The following is a 16,395-nucleotide window of genomic DNA, read 5'->3' as shown; positions in this document are numbered from 1 at the left end:
CAAACAGAATGATTGGGGTGGGGGGTTCCTGCTACAACAGAAATCACGCAGCAGCAGCGTGGTGGCGGGTGGTCACATTAGCTAAAGTGGTGCTTCAGGTTAAGAACAGTTTCACGTTAAGAACGGACCTCCAGAACGAATTAAGTATTTAACCCAAGGTACCACTGTAATTTAAATTTAGTATCTATACCCCAGCAGAAGAACCCTTTCTTCCCATTCCCGCCCCCGCTGCCCAGGATTTCGGGTGAGTGCAAAGCCAATGGCGGGGAAGGAGGGAAGGGGCTTTGCGAGGGGGTCCAGGATGAGAAGCCCCAGGACGGGGAGGGGCGGCCCTGCACAAGAGTGGGGGGAGGTTGTGCTGGGGAAAGAGAGAGAAGCTTCCTCCTGCATGGATCTGGTGCAAAGGGAGTTGCAGGGAAGGAGGCGGGAGAGGGGAGAGGGATGGGCATTGCTGGCCAGGATCGCCTTAATAGTATTAATTTAAATTTAATATCTATACCCCCGCAGAAGGAGGACCTTATCTTTAGGCAACAGGGGAAAGCCTTGCTCTTCTCCCAGGGGTTTGGCTTATTAAACAATCTATGGACTTCACAACTGAGTTGGGGGGGTGTTGTTTTTATTTCTTACTCTGCTATGCATCTCTGTGTTTTTCTCTTGGGTAAGGTAATTGAGAGAGCGGTTGCCGAACAGCTTGGTTGGTTTCTGGAGGAAACATCGGCTTTAGATCCATTTCAGTCCGGTCTCCGTCCTGGTTTTGGGACCGAGATGGCTCTGGTTGCCCTAACAGATGATCTCCGTAGACAACTGGATCGAGGCGGGTCAGGACTGGCGATCCTTATAGATTTGTCAGCAGCCTTTGACATGGTCGATCATTATCTTCTGGACCACCGCCTCGCAGACGTGGGGATACAGGGCATAGCCCGTAACTGGCTGTGTTCTTTTATCTCTGGTGGGGGACAGAGGGTGGCACTAGGGAGGTAAATGTCATTGCGCCACTCCTTGGTGTGTGGAGTGCCACAGGGCACAATTCTCTCCCCGATGCTTTTTAACATCTTTATGCGCCCCCTTGCCCACATTATCCAGAGCTTTGGGCTGGGTTGTCACCAGTATGCCGATGACACTCAGCTCTATCTGCTGATGGATGGCCACACCGACTCAGCCCCGAACACACTGACCAGATGCTTGGAAGCTGTGGCTGGATGGTTTCGTGGGAGCCGATTGAAACTAAATTCTTCGAAGACAGAGGTCCTATGGCTGGGTCGGGATGGCATGGGGATGAGGGACCAACTCCCTTCTCTTGCGGGGGCCCAATTAGTGCCATTGCCTTCCGTTAAGAGTTTGGGTGTAATCCTTGACGCCTCCCTTTCCATGGAGGCGCAAGTTACAGCAACAGCCAAGGTGACATTTTTCCACCTTCGCCGCATCAAGCAGTTGGTCCCTTACCTTTCCCGCCCCGACCTGGCCACAGTGATCCATGTGACAGTCATCTCCAGGCTTGACTACTGTAATTCGCTCTACGCGGGGCTGCTCTTGAAGCTGTCCCAGAAACTCCAGCGGGTGCAGAATGCTGCAGCAAGGCTCCTCACGGGGTCTCTGCCATGGGAGCATATTCACCCAGTGCTTTTCCAGCTGCACTGGCTCCCAGTGGAGTACAGGGTCAGATTTAAGGTGCTGCTTTTGACCTTTAAAGCCCTTCACGGCCTAGGACCCTCGTACCTACGGGACCGCCTCTCCCGGTATGCCCCACGGAGAGCCTCAAGGTCCATAAATAGCAACACCCTAGTGGTCCCGGGCCCTAAGGAAGTTAGATTGGCTTCAACCAGAGCCAGGGCCTTTTCAACTCTGGCTCCGGCCTGGAGGAATGCTCTGCCTCATTAGACCAGGGCCCTGCAGGATCTGATATATTTCCACAGGGCCTGTAAGACAGAGTTGTTCCGCCTGGCCTTTGGCTTGGTGCCAATTTGATTCCCTCCCTTTCTTTCTTTTTTCTTTCCTTCTCTTCCTGCGAGGAGGCTACATTTTAATATTTTAATGTTTCAATATTTTAATGTTGTATTTTAATTTTGTTTTTAAGTTGTAATCATTCAACTTGTTTTTATTATTGCTTGTAAGCCGCTCTGAGCGCGGCCTTGGCTGGGGAGGGCGGGGTATAAAATTTATTATTATTATTATTATTATTATTATTATTATTATTATTATAAGCTGCCCTGTGATCTTTGGAGGAAGGGCAGTAAAGAACAGCAGTAAAAAGAGGAAGCCCTCTTGCATTCAAGGGGGGGGGGTTGAGACAAAGTCTCTGACCAGCATGCATAGCAGGATGGGCTTAGGAGGGAAGAATAATAATAATAATAATAATAATAATAATAATAATAATAATATAAATAAATAAATAAATAAAAACTGTGTTGCCTCAGCCACTCTGGGCGGCTTCCAACAAAAACACCAAAATAAAAACACCAAACATCAAAAACTTCCCTATATAGGGCTGCCAGCAGAATACTTCCATTTTGTAGAAATGGCCTTTGAATTTAAAGAAATGCCCTCTTTAAGGAATCCCATGGTGTAAACGTGTATGTTGTCCTCTAGGTCCAAACACATAGTAAGAGCAAGCAGTGCTCCAAAGTGCTTCTCTTGTGAACTTGCCATCTAAGTTGTTTACTCCTGACCAAAACTCCTGTTTCCCAAAAGGACTTGGGGGGGGGTCTCCTCACCACTTTTAACTCCCCCCACTCCCACCCCATGGAAGGCAGAGGACGTGTTCATTCACAATCCCAGTAAACCATGTGTGTATCTGAAGTGAACCAGGCGCTGCAGCTCCTTCCCCCCTCACTGGGCTGCAGAGGAGGAAACGGATGGGTTTGAAGGCTCTTCCTGCCTCTCTCCCCTGTGCAAAAAGAGCAAAGGGTGTTTGCAGGGCAGGAGGGCAGAGGAGGAGGCAGCGAGGGCAGAGGGAGCAGTGGGCGGATCTACCGCCTCTCCCAGGGGGTCCAGATGCAAGCAAGGGGCTTCCTTCTTCTCCATGCAAGGGCCACCCATGTATTCAGAGCAGTCCTTTGCAGATTAACTCTTAAGTTCCATGGGATCTACTCTCAGGCCACTAATGTGCATACCATGCCAGCCTTAAGAAGGGAGGTGGGACAGGCAGGTGAAAGGAATTGCCAAAGGTGTTTGAAAATGGGTGGGGGCTCTTGGGAAGGGGATGCCCAGTTGGGGCTTCTCCAGTGGCAGCAGAATGTCTTGGGCAGGAGAATCCCTGCAGGGGCTCTCAGACTCCCTTGGCTTCTTCTTTTTCCCTCCCTCCCAGGAAGCTGCAACTTGCTCTGGATTCTGCGCTCCTCAGGAAGCTGAAGCTGCAAACCTAGCTGAGACTGAACCTGCAACCCTGGCCAGGATGGAAGGAGGAAGATGGACGGCTGACCTGGTCAGGCTGTCTCCCGCATCCCTCCCCACAACCTCTGAGCATTCCCTCCCAGGACCCTTGGAGAAATCTGGTGAGTTCCAGGGAAGAGGAGATGGGGAGAGGGATAGATGGATGGTGGAGGGAGAAAGAGGAAAAGATGGAGAGGAGACAAATGGAAGGAAGTTCCTGACAGGAAGAAGGAAGTTGTGAGGCCTTCTCCAAAGCAGCTCTTTGTTTCTTGAATCCCTTTCATAAAGTACAGTGGTACCTCGGGTTACATACGCTTCAGGTTACAGACTCCGCTAACCCAGAAATAGTACCTCTGGTTAAGAACTTTGCTTCAGGATGAGAACAAAAAACACGCGGCAGCAGCAGGAGGCCGCATTAGCTAAAGTGGTGCTTCAGGTTAAGAACAGTTTTAGGTTAAGAACAGACCTCCGGAACGAATTAAGTACTTAACCTGAGGTACCACTGTAGTGGGGGCAGATTTTCTTCCTCCAGGATTTTAAATCTTAGGAGTTACAGTGGTACCTTGGTTCTCAAACATAATAGGTTCCGGAAGTCTTCCAAAACCAAAGCGTTCCAAAACCAAGGCGTGCTTTCCCATAGAAAGTAATGCAAAATGGATTAATCCGTTCCAGACTTTTAAAAACAACCCCTAAAACAGCAATTTAACATGAATTTTACTATCTAACAAGACCATTGATCCATAAAATGAAAGCAGTAATCAATGTTCTGTACCATAAAATAAAGAAGACAGTATTGTTGATGATAAAAATTAAAATTAAAAAAAGAAGAAGCCACAGTCAAAAATGAAAAAGCCACACAAACCAAAACGTAAAAAATAGGAAAAAACTAAAGCAGCAAATGTCACCTCAGAACACTGCAATCAAAAATGGCTTTAATATTGATGGGGGGGAGCTTAAATCAGCTGTGCAAGGGAACAAATGGGATGAAAAAAGCTTTAATTACAATGGGAGGGGGGGACTTAAATTAGCTGCTCAAGGATACAAGTGGGATGAAAAAAACCTTAATTACGATGGGGGGGACTTAAATTTGCTGAAGCTCAGGAGCACGTTCGGTTTCCGAGGCAAAGTTCAAAAACAGGAGCACCTATTTCTGGGTTTCCAAATGATGAATCAACAGAAGCATAGTCAATCTATGGACTTCCCTTTTTTTGAAATATTTTTATTGGTTTTTACAAATGCAAGTTTATATCAAAGACATTTATATAATCATTTCATGAGATTCTCTGAATCACATGACTTCACTCCATTCCTTTCATGGGTCCTTATATTACCGTATTTTTCGCTCCGTAAGGCATACCGGACCTTAAGACGCACCTAGTTTTCAGAGGGGGAAAACAGGGAAAAAATATTCTGAATCAAATGTTGTACTAAACTATTTAAGAAACTACTGGTATATCAGAGTGAGACTAAGAGGGACAGGAACTGTATGTTTGTTTAGTGTGCAGGCTCAAGGAGCCAGCGGATCAGCTGAGACGTGGGGGATTTGCGTAATTTCCCCCTCTCCCTCATCCTCTGCCCTCCAGTCCCCAGCAGCCTTCCTTTTTTACCTCCTGATTTTCACTGCGCTTGTGGCTCAGAGCTTGAGGTTGGGTTTTTTTTGCTGCTGGTTGCTTAAATTTTATCCTTCCCCTCCTGTGTCCTGCCGTCCCTCTGCAGCCTCATTGCTCCGTTCAGGGAGCGGGCGGACCTTCTGCAGCTGTTGCTGGCTACGCACCACTTTTCAAAGTGCCTTCTGGCTTTGAATCACCTGCCTCCCTTTGCTATTTTACTCAAGGTATTTGCCCTGTGCCTGGGGGATTTTTCCATTTAACAGTTTGCAGCCTCTTCCTTCCGTTGCTTGTTTTGAGGCAGGATAGATTTGAGCAAGATTTGAACTCCTCAATGCCTTCTTTGCCTCAGTCTTCTCCGATAAAGAAAACAATGCCCGACCTGAAGAATTTGGAGCAAATGATTCAGCAGAGGAAACACAGCCCAGAATAACTAAGGAGATAGTACAAGAATACTTGGCTAGTTTAGATGTATTCAAGTCTCCAGGGCCAGATGAACTGCATCCAAGAGTATTAAAAGAACTGGCAGATGTGATCTCAGAACCACTGGCAGTCATCTTTGAGAATTCCTGGAGAACAGGCGAAGTCCCGGCAGACTGGAGGAGGGCAAATGTTGTCCCTATTTTCAAAAAGGGGAAAAGAGAGGACCCAAATAATTACCGCCCAGTCAGTCTGACATCAATACCAGGGAAGATTCTGGAGCAGATCATTAAGCAAACAATATATGATATATGATATTCTTGTAAAGAAGCTGGTAAAATGCGGTCTTGACTATGCTACCACTCAGTGGATTTGTAACTGGCTGACTGACCGAACCCAAAGGGTGCTCATCAATGGTTCCTCTTCATCCTGGAGAAGAGTGACTAGTGGGGTGCCACAGGGTTCTGTCTTGGGCCCGGTCTTATTCAACATCTTTATCAACGACTTGGATGATGGACTCAAGAGCATCCTGATCAAATTTGCAGATGACACCAAACTGGGAGGGGTGGCTAACACCCCAGAGGACAGGATCACACTTCAAAACGACCTTGACAGATTAGAGAACTGGGCCAAAACAAACAAGATGAATTTTAACAGGGAGAAATGTAAAGTATTGCACTTGGGCAAAAAAAAAAAGAGAGGTACAAATACAAGATGGGTGACACCTGGCTTGAGAGCAGTACATGTGAAAAGGATCTAGGAGTCTTGGTTGACCACAAACTTGACATGAGCCAACAGTGTGACGCGGCAGCTAAAAAAGCCAATGCAATTCTGGGCTGCATCAATAGGAGTATAGCATCTAGATCAAGGGAAGTAATAGTGCCACTGTCTTCTGCTCTGGTCAGACCTCACCTGGAGTACTGTGTCCAGTTCTGGGCACCACAGTTCAAGAAGGACACTGACAAACTGGAACGTGTCCAGAGGAGGGCAACCAAAATGGTCAAAGGCCTGGAAACGATGCCTTATGAGGAACGGCTAAGGGAGCTGGGCATGTTTAGCCTGCAGGGGATTCGCCATTAGCTGTGTAGAAGCGCTCCTCCTTGCAGCCTTCTACGTTGTTTGTACACGTGGCTACTGGTATCAGGTTCAGTTTGAGTAATAAGCAGCCACTGGCAGCAATAGAATGGAGCATAAAAAAGGATTAGGGGCACTGGGACCCAGACAATGCTCAAATCTATCCTGCCTCAAAACAAGCTGTAGAAGTAAAAAGCATGCTCTCCCTCCCCTGCCCCTCATCCCGTGCCCTCCCCAGCCTTTTTTATAGCTTCCTGGTTTTCACTGCGCTCGTTGGCAAGGTCGTGTCTCTACTTTTTCATTTTATACCATTTCCCAAAATGATACTGTTATCTTACATGACCACCACATATAGCAAAAGGTATCCACTTCTTCTTTACATTTCCAGCAGATATTTGAACTTACTCTATACGTTTTAGATAACTTACTAGGAGTCAGATACCACTAGTACATCCTTTTCATGTAGTTTTCTTTCCATGTACAGCAAGCTGTGAATTTCAGATCTGTTTTCCCAAGCCTCTCCCAATCTGCCATTTGTATGTTATGTCCTAAGTCCCTTTCCCATTTCGTCATAACTGCTTTGACCTGTTCATCTTTTGTATACCGTTCTAGGAGCAAGTTATACATTTTAGACAGAACTTTTTATGTTACTTCCTAAGAGTTCTTTTTGAAATAGTGATGTCTCATAACTAAAACTGTTCTTTTTGTCTATCTTAAAGATAGCGTTTAGATGATGATACTATAAGTAGTCAGTTACAGCTTCCTTTTATCTCTTCAAAATCTTTTAATTTCAGTTGGTTTTCAACTTCAGTTAACAGCTCTCTATAAGTCGGCTGATAACTTCTCATATTCAATTTTTTTCAGAGATATTACTTCCAAGGGGGAAAGCCACCAGGGTGTTTTTTACTCAAGCAAATTTTAATACTTCTCCCATACCCTACAAATTGGTTTTCTTACTATATGATTCTGAAAAGCTCTAAACACCTTGGCCTTTTCCTACCATAAATATGCATGCTATCCATTATTTGTGTCCTTCCAGATCTAAAATACAGTATCTGTGTTTTCCAATGTAATCCATTCCCGGTTCTAGCAGATACAGGACGCTTCATAATAAAGTTTCAAACCCGGCAGGGCGAAACCTCCTCTCTTAATAATTTATTTTTTATACTTGGTTTCGTCCCTTGTCAGATAAACCTAGATATATCTTCTTGCCATTTTTCAAAGCATCCTGCGTTGCCTATTGCCTGGACTGATTGGAATAAAAATAACATTTTTGGCAATACATTCATTTTTATTACTGATATTCTTCCTCAAAATAAGAAATTCATTCTTCCCCATATCTCTAAAGCTCTTTTTATTTCTTTCCACTCATTCTTGTAATTGTCTTTAAAAATATTTATATTCTTAGCTGTCAAACAAATCTCTCAGTATTTGACTTTGTTATGTATAACTAACTCTGTTTTCTGTTGAAATTCCTTTTGGTCTTGCTCCATTGTGTTTTTTACCAAAAACCTAGTATTATTCTTGTTTAGTTTAAAGCCTCCGGCCTGCCTGAAGTCCTATATCTTTTTTTACTACCTTTGGTGGAGTATTTATGGGATCCTTCACTGTAATTACAACGTGAACTGTAAAAGCTTTTAATTTATATACTTTATTTTCTACTATTATTCCTGTAATTAATTTCTCCACTTTTTCTCTCTCGCCAGGGCCTCCAATACCAAAATAAATGATAATGGTGATAGGGGCTATCCCTGTCTTGTCCCCTTCATTATTTTACACTTTTCTGTTATAACCTTATTAACAATCAGCATAGACTGTTGGTAAAAATAAATTGCATCAATTCCTCTCCCAAATGCTTCCCCAAAATTCATTTTTTCATCTTTTTCATAAAAGCCCATGAAACATTATCAAAAACCTTTTCAGCATCTATAAACATTAAGGCCGCTTTTTTCTAATTTCTTACTTCCAAATATTCAATAATTTCAATTATATTCCTTATATTCTCCTTCATCTGACGTCCTGGTAGAAAGCAGGCCTGATTGTGATGATTTTTTTCTGCTAAAACACCTTTCATTCTATTGTCCAAAATATGATCAATACTCTAAATGGAGTATTTTTCTCGCCTTTTAGTTCAAGAATTATTGAGTTGTGGTCCAAAAGCGTTCTTGGTTGTATTTCTGCTTTTTTAATCTATGGAATTCCATCCTACAGGAGACAGCGATGGCCAACAACTTGGATAGCTTGAAAAAGAGGATGGGACTGATGTCTGCTCTGCCCTCACGGTCCTAGGCAATAATGCTTCTTAATACTAGTTCCGGGAAAGCACAGGAAGGCAGAGGGCTCTTGTACTCAAATCCTGCTTGCTGGTTTCCCACAGGCATCTAGCTGGCCACTGTAAGAACAGGATGCTGGACTAGGTGGGCCTTTGCCCAATCGAGCAGACTGTTCTTATGTTCTAATACAGGCATCCCGAAACTTGGCCCTTCAGATGTTTTGGGACTACAACTCCCATCATCCCAAGCTAACAGGACCAGTGGTCAGGGATGATGGGAATTGTAGTCCCAAAATATCTGGAGGGCCAAGTTTGGGGATTCAAATATATTGCAATATTTTTACAGTTACATGTGGCATAGTAACACTAAAGTTTTACTTCTTAGACATAGGAGAGACTGCTACTCGATCCAGTAATCATTTCCTCCCTGGGAAAAGAGAAATACAGAGATGTGTCTAAGAAGCCAATTCCACGATAGATTATAAAATAATGCAGTTTATTAAGTGTGAATGGAGTGATCATGTGTTGTTCTTGCCATTATCTCATCTGCATTCCTAAAACTTTGGAACATAGAGAGGACAATAGAGAAATGGGACAGTGTTAAAATAGGAGAAGGTGCATATTTGGATTGACGTGTGTTCAGTTTCTTTATTGTAAGTCTTAACAGGATTCTCTTCCCCTTCCTCCCCACTCCCAAACAGATGAGGAAGATGATAGCCAGAATTCTATGGAGCCATCAGTGAATTCATTGGGAAGAACAAAGAAACAGTTTAAATGCATGGAATGTGGGATGTGCTTTAGTCACAGTGGAAGACTGAGGACACATCAACGAATTCACATAGAGGAGAAACCATTTAAATGTACTGACTATCGAAAGAGCTTCAAGGAAAATGGAACTCTTAGAAAACATCAAGGAACTCACACAGGGGGGAAACCATTTGAATGTACTGAATGTGGAAAGTGCTTCAGTAGAAGTGGACACCTTAGAATACATCAACGAACTCACACAGAGGAGAAACCATTTAAATGTATTGAATGTGGAAACTGCTTCAGTCAAAATGGAAACCTTAGAATACACCAACGAACTCACACAGGGGAAAAACCATTTGAATGTACTGAATGTGGAAAGAGCTTCAGTCAATATGCAACACTTAGAATACACCAACGAACTCACACAGGGGAGAAACCATTTGCATGTATTGAATGTGGAAAGAGCTTCAGTCAATATGCAACACTTAGAATACACCAACGAACTCACACAGGGGAGAAACCATTTGCATGTATTGAATGTGGAAAGAGCTTCAGTGAAAGTGGAGCACTTAGAAGACATCTACAAACTCACATAGAGGAGAAACCATTTAAATGTATTGCATGTGGAAAGGGCTTCTGTAGAAGTGGAACACTTAGAAGACATCAACGAACTCACACAGAGGAGAAACAATTTAAATGTATTGAATGTGGAAAGAGCTTCGGTAGAAGTGAACACCTTAGAATACATCAACAAACTCACACAGGGGAGAAACCATTTAAATGTATTGAATGTGGAAACAGCTTCAGTCAAAGTGGAGCACTTAGAATACACCAACGAACTCACACAGGGGAAAAACCATTTGAATGTACTCAATGTGGAAAGTGCTTCAGTAGAAGTGGAAACCTTAGAAGACACCAACGAACTCACACGGGGGAGAAACCATTTGCATGTATTGAATGTGGAAACAGCTTCAGTCAAAATAGATACCTTAGAATACATCAACGAACTCACACGGGGGGAAAACCATTTAAATGTGTTGAATGTGGAAAGAGCTTCAGTGACAGTGGACACCTTAGAAGACACCAACGAACTCACACAGGGGAGAAACCATTTGCATGTATTGAATGTGGAAAAAGCTTTAGTCAAAATGTAATACTTAGAAGACATCTACAAACTCACATAGAGGAGAAACCATTTAAATGTATTGAATGTGGAAAGAGCTTCAGTAAAAGTGGACACCTTAGAATACACCAGCGAACTCACACGGGGGAGAAACCATTTAAATGTACTGAATGTGGAAAAAGCTTCAACAGGAAGGATAAACTTACATTACATTGGCAAACTCACACAGCAGAGAAGCTTTAGTCAATATGGAACCTTAGGAAATATCCACTAATTTACATGGGGAGGTCTTAATACAGTGGTACCTCGGGTTAAGTACTTAATTTGTTCCGGAGGTGTATTCTTAACCTGAAACTGTTCTTAACCTGAAGCACCACTTTAGCTGTTTGGGCCTCCTGCTGCCGTCACGCCGCCACCACACAATTTCCATTCTCATCCTGTAACAAAGTTCTTAACCCGAGGTCCTATTTCTGGGTTAGCACAGTCTGTAACCTGAAGCTTATGTAACCTGAATCGTATGTAACCAGAGGTACCACTGTATAGTACTTTCTAGAGCAGCCTTTCTCAACCTGTGGGCCCCCAGATGTTGCTGAACTACAACTCCCATCACCCCTAGCTAGCAAGGCCAGAGCTCAGGTATGATGGGAGTTGTAGTCCAACAACATCTGAGGACCCACAGGTTGAGAATCGCTGCTCTAGAGGGTTTCCTGTTGGAATTATTAGATTGTCTGCTAAGGCTCTGACCTTATAGGCCCTTTGTCCAACTTTAATTCCTTCTATTCTAGGGTCTTCTCTTACTGCTTTCAAAAACACTTCCGGAAGTGTGATAAAGAGGAGAGGAGAAAGAGGGCAGCCCTGTCTTGTTCCCTTAAGAGATATTAAAAGCTTCTGATGTTTCACCATTTATAATTAGTCTGACCCTTTGGGAAATATAAATCGCTTTTATACCACTACATATTTTCTCACCCAAACTCATCATTTCCAAAGTGTTTTGCATGAATGCTCCCAAAACATGATCCAATGCTTTCTCCGCATCCACCAAGATCAGGGCTGCCTTTTTATCTGGTCTCATTTCTAGGTATTCTATTGTATCTACTACCAATCTTACGTTGCTGTAAATTTGTCTTCTCCATAGTAAGCCTGACTTTATTAATCTTTATTAATCTTTATGAATCTTGCCAGGATCTTTTTCAATTTATTGGCAAAAATGTTTGCAAATAATTTATAATCTGAACTTAGAAGTGAGATTGGTCTATAATTTTTAATTTACTCTAAATTGGATCCATATTTCAGTATTAATGTAATTAGGGCCTCTTGCCATTATTCTGGCACATGTCCTCCTTCTAAAATTTTGTTCATTACTTTTTCTAATACCGGTAATATTGTCTCTTCCAATTTTTTGTAATTCATTATAGAAATACCATGTGTACCGTACCAGGGACTTTACCATTCTTAGAAGTCACAATTCCTTCTTTTATTTCATTAATATTAATAGGGGCATTTAAGTATTTCTATTCTTTCTCTTATTTTTGGCAATCTATTGTTTATAAAAAAAATTCCTATTTTTTCGTCAAGTTCTTCCAGCTCATTTCCATTTCTGTTGTTGTTTTGCAGCAGATTTAGTTAATGTGAAAGCACAAAAGAACCACAAAGAATCTTGAGGCAGGTTACACATTTATTCCAGTTCAGTCTTTGGTTATTGACATTTCTATCCCACAACCCTATCCACCTAGCAGTCTGCCTCTCTCCCCTGCCCCTACAAGCCCATCAGTAAAAACTTCTGCAGAGACACTGGGGATTGTTCCATGACAGTTGTCACTTGTTGACAATGCAGAAGGAGGCCACCTTGGTGCACCCAGAAGATACCAGATGTTGGTTGTAGTTACGTCTATACAAAGTGCATATCCTTTGACCCTCCATAAAGAAAGAAATGGGGGGGAGACAAGAGCTGGAATAGCTGAGTAGAAGGAAAGGTAACCTTGGAACTTCATGTTGATCGACCACCTCAGCTCCCTGACCCCAAGACCAGTCCAGGGAGGCAGGTGAGCATTACAGCTAAACCCCACATTATGCTCTCCAGTAGCTATTCCTTCAGACAGGCCTATTTTCATTCAGTTCTTAGTGTGTCCATGGGTGGGTGTGTTTTACGTTTCCTTTCCCCCCTTCCTTGCAGTCCTGACAAAAACTAACCTCCACGCCAATGCTTTCAGCCCCAGAACAGGAGCTCCCCTTGGTGTCAAGGGAGGGGGGGGTCCAAGGGAGCATCTGGAGCCCTGCCATTCCTTCTGACGCTGGTCCTTTCCCTTCCTCTCTCTGCCACCCCAGGGCCACTCTTGACTCCCCAGCAGGAGACTGGATCTGTCTGTGATGGTGAGATTCCTTGCTGGTTGAAGGACCACTTCCTGTTTCCTGGAGCTCCATCCTTTCTCATGCCAGGTGGAGTCATGAAGCAGGTGAAGACTGAGCACACCTAAGGGCAACATGGGGGGGTGGGTTCTGCTTAACCTTTCCCCGTCTGCTCCTTTTCTGGATCAAAATCCCCAGCTAATCTGTCAAGCTGCTGCTGCTGCTGCCTGTCACTGTTCCTGTGTCTCTGGAGTGTTTCTTTGAGAATACAGGACATGGCAAAAGACATTGTGTGTATTGAGTGTGCAATAAGGTAGACAGAGGCTGAGCCCTCCCTGTAATGCAAACAGGGAGACTTCTGTCCAGGAGATTTCTGTATAAAAAATTCTTTGCTGAGGTGGAAGTGGGGACTAAGTGTTATGTATTGACGTTCTCATCCTGGCCACCAGGGGTATTGTGTATATAGTTTTCACTCGGGTCCACATCAGTCAATTTAGGCGGGAAACCCTGGGTTGCTGAGCTGTTTGCTGTTCAGTTCAGTTCCAGCTTACTATAAAGAACCACTTGGAGAAATCTCTGTGGCGTCTGCTATGTCCACCCACAATTTAATACTAAGTGAGATTGGAGTAGAACCATGTTTGCATGAACATGAGAAGGCAAAATATGTTCTCCATTTAAATATTTATTAAAATAATTTATTCAGTTACCCAGAAGAGTTATTAGGCTCTTTTGCCATAAGCTACTTCATACATTGTAAGAAGTGGGTCCTGAGACCCTTGATCCCCTTCCTTAAAATACCATCTGAAGAATATTGGAGAAGCAAATAAAGAGTTTATTGAGGACAATAGGTAAAGGTAAAGGGACCCCTGACCGTGAGGTCCTGTCGAGGATGACACTGGGGCTGTGGTGCTCATCTCACTTTACTGGCCGAGGGAGCCAGTGTACGGCTTCTGGTTCATGTGGCCAGCATGACTAGGCCGCCTCTGGCGAACCAGAGCAGTGCACGGAAACGCCATTTACCTTCCCGCTGGAGGTAATAAAAATGTAATAAAAAATTTTAAGGTCTTATATATATAATAAATGTTCATAAATGTACGAAGCAAACACATACATAGATATGTGGACCACATGTCTGGAGCAGCACAGGAAAAGCAACAACATTCAAATTAGTGTTGTAGACAGCCTTTTCTGTGATGTATGTATGATGTATGGAGGAGGGGTGGTCTTGAGCTCCAGGGCAGGGAATTTAAAAGGGCTATATAAGGGCAGGCACACCTTTGTTCGAGGTCCTCCTCCTTTCTCCTCCATGTGAGGGGAGCAACCTGTTGCAACAGTTCAATAAAGATCAGGCTTACTAGCTGCTTTGCTTCTCAATATTCTCTGGTTGGCCTCTGTTATTTTCTCCCACTGATGGAGAACCAGCAAAGGACTCTGTAAAGGCTCTTGTGTCCCCCATAAGAGCATAAGGGCAGATTTTGTTTACAACAGGTACCTATTTATCTTCTTGCACTTTGTGCTTTCCAATTGCTAGGTTGGCAGGAGCAGGGACCGAGCAACGGGAGCTCACCCCTTCGCGGGGATTCAAACTGCCAACCTTCAGATCGCCAAGCCCTAGGCTCTGGGGTTTAACCCACAGCTCCAGCCGCGTTCCTTATTGAGGACAATACGTTCTTGCAAAAGTGGGGGTCCAAAGCAGGCACAGTCCAGCTGGGGCAAAGAAAGAGCTTAGATTCCCCATGCACACGTTTCCTCCCTCGCCTTCCCATTGGTTGGGTGCTACAAGGTTTTCCTTCCCCCGATTATCAAATAACAGACAAGAGGCTGAGCGTGGAGAGAAACCTCTCCTTCCTCCTCAGAGTTGCCTCCACTTCCGGCTTCACCAGCAGAGATAATCTCCGGGCTTGCAAAGGAAGGAGGGAAGGAGGCGGGAAGCGGGGCTGCATCGTGCGGAGGCTGAGGAGGGGCTGCTTCCTAATCAAGCCTCCTAATTAAGCGCGTCACTCCCTGCCTCCCACGCGGGGGCTCCCATTCCCGCCCCCGCTGCCCAGGATGTCGGGTAATTTCGCCAATGGCGGGGAAGGAGGGAAGGGGCTTTGCGAGGGGGTCCAGGATGAGAAGCCCCGGGACGAGGAGAAGAGAAGGGAGGAAAGGGAGCTGTTTTCTTAAACGGGGGGCCTTGAAAGGGGGGGGGGAGAAGCTTCCTCCTGCATGGATCTAGTACAAAGGGAGTTGCAGGGAAGGAGGCGGGCAAGAGGAGAGGGGTGGACACTGCTGGCCAGGATCGCCTTAATAGTATTAATTAAATTTAATATTTATACCCCAGCAGAAGACCCCTCGGAGGAGGACCTTATCTTTAGGCAACAGGCGAAAGCCTTGCTCTTCTCCCAGGTGTTTGGCTCATTAAACAATCTATGGACTGCACACCTGCATGGGGGGGGGGTTGTCGTTTTTATTTCTTACTCTGCTATGCATCTCTGTGTTTTTCTCTTGTAAGCTGCCCTGTGATCTTTGGAGAAATGGCAGTATAGAAATGTGAAGAATAGCTGTAAAAATAGGAAGCCCTCTTGCGTTCAAGGGGGGGCGGGTTTGGACAAAGTCTCTGATCAGCATGCATAACAGGATGGGCTTAGGAGGGAATAATACTAATAAGAATAAGAGTAAAATAAAAATAAATAATTCATTACTTGCAGCCTGCCCATCTGATTCCGTTGCCTCAGCCACTCTGGGCGGCTTCCAACAAAAACACCAAAAAAATTAAAACATGAAAAACTTTCCTGTACAGGGCTGCCATCATAAGACTACTGTTTTGTAGAAATGGCCTTCAAATAGAAAGAAATGCCCTCTTTAAGGAGTCCCGTGGTGTAAACGTGTATGTTGTCCTCTAGGTCCAAACACATAGTAAGAGCAAGAAGTGCTCCAAAGTGCTTCTGTTGTGAACTTGCCATCTAACTTGTTTACTCCTGACCAAAGTTCCTGTTTCCCAAAAGGACTGGAGGGGGGCTCCTCACCACTTTTAACCCCCCCCCACTCCCACCGCATGGAAGGCAGAGGACGTGTTCATTCACAATCCCAGTAAACCATGTGTGTATCTGAAGTGAACCAGGCGCTGCAGCTCCTTCCCCTCTCACTGGGCTGCAGAGGAGGAAACGGATGGGTTTGAAGGCTCTTCCTGCCTCTCTCCCCTGTGCAAAAAGAGCAAAGGGTGTTTGCAGGGCAGGAGGGCAGAGGAGGAGGCAGCGAGGGCAGAGGGAGCAGTGGGCGGATCTACCGCCTCTCCCAGGGGGTCCAGATGCAAGCAAGGGGCTTCCTTCTTCTCCATGCAAGGGCCACCCATGTATTCAGAGCAGTCCTTTGCAGATTAACTCTTAAGTTCCATGGGATCTACTCTCAGGCCACTAATGTGCATACCATGCCAGCCTTAAGAAGGGAGGTGG

The 16,395-nt window shown here is 44.5% G+C and overlaps 2 protein-coding genes across 3 annotated transcripts in view; both read left to right on the top strand.

Moving 5' to 3' along the window:
• Nucleotides 1–214: 214 nt before the first annotated feature.
• On the top strand, nucleotides 215–11,784 carry LOC308469742 (uncharacterized protein). The gene is made up of 3 exons (XM_080992636.1): nucleotides 215–244; nucleotides 3,305–3,491; nucleotides 9,444–11,784. Exons 2-3 carry the CDS (start codon nucleotides 3,392–3,394, stop codon nucleotides 10,856–10,858), a joined length of 1,515 nt encoding a protein of 504 aa, XP_080848762.1. The 5' UTR covers nucleotides 215–244; nucleotides 3,305–3,391; the 3' UTR covers nucleotides 10,859–11,784.
• A 2,925-nt stretch (nucleotides 11,785–14,709) lies between these two features.
• The window catches only part of LOC308469543 (uncharacterized protein), a 54,084-nt gene continuing 52,398 nt past the window's right edge, over nucleotides 14,710–16,395 (top strand). The window contains exon 1 of one of the 2 annotated variants that reach the window (XM_080992155.1): nucleotides 14,710–15,017. The gene's annotated coding sequence lies outside the window, so the exon portion shown is untranslated. The remainder of the gene's footprint in view (nucleotides 15,018–16,395) is intronic. The other variant, XM_080992157.1, reaches the window with a different exon arrangement.

Source organism: Podarcis pityusensis (assembly GCF_964106645.2).
Source record: "Podarcis pityusensis genome assembly, chromosome: 2".
In the NCBI taxonomy this organism is placed as follows: Eukaryota; Metazoa; Chordata; class Lepidosauria; order Squamata; family Lacertidae; genus Podarcis; species Podarcis pityusensis.
This window is presented reverse-complemented; position numbering and strand designations above follow the sequence as displayed.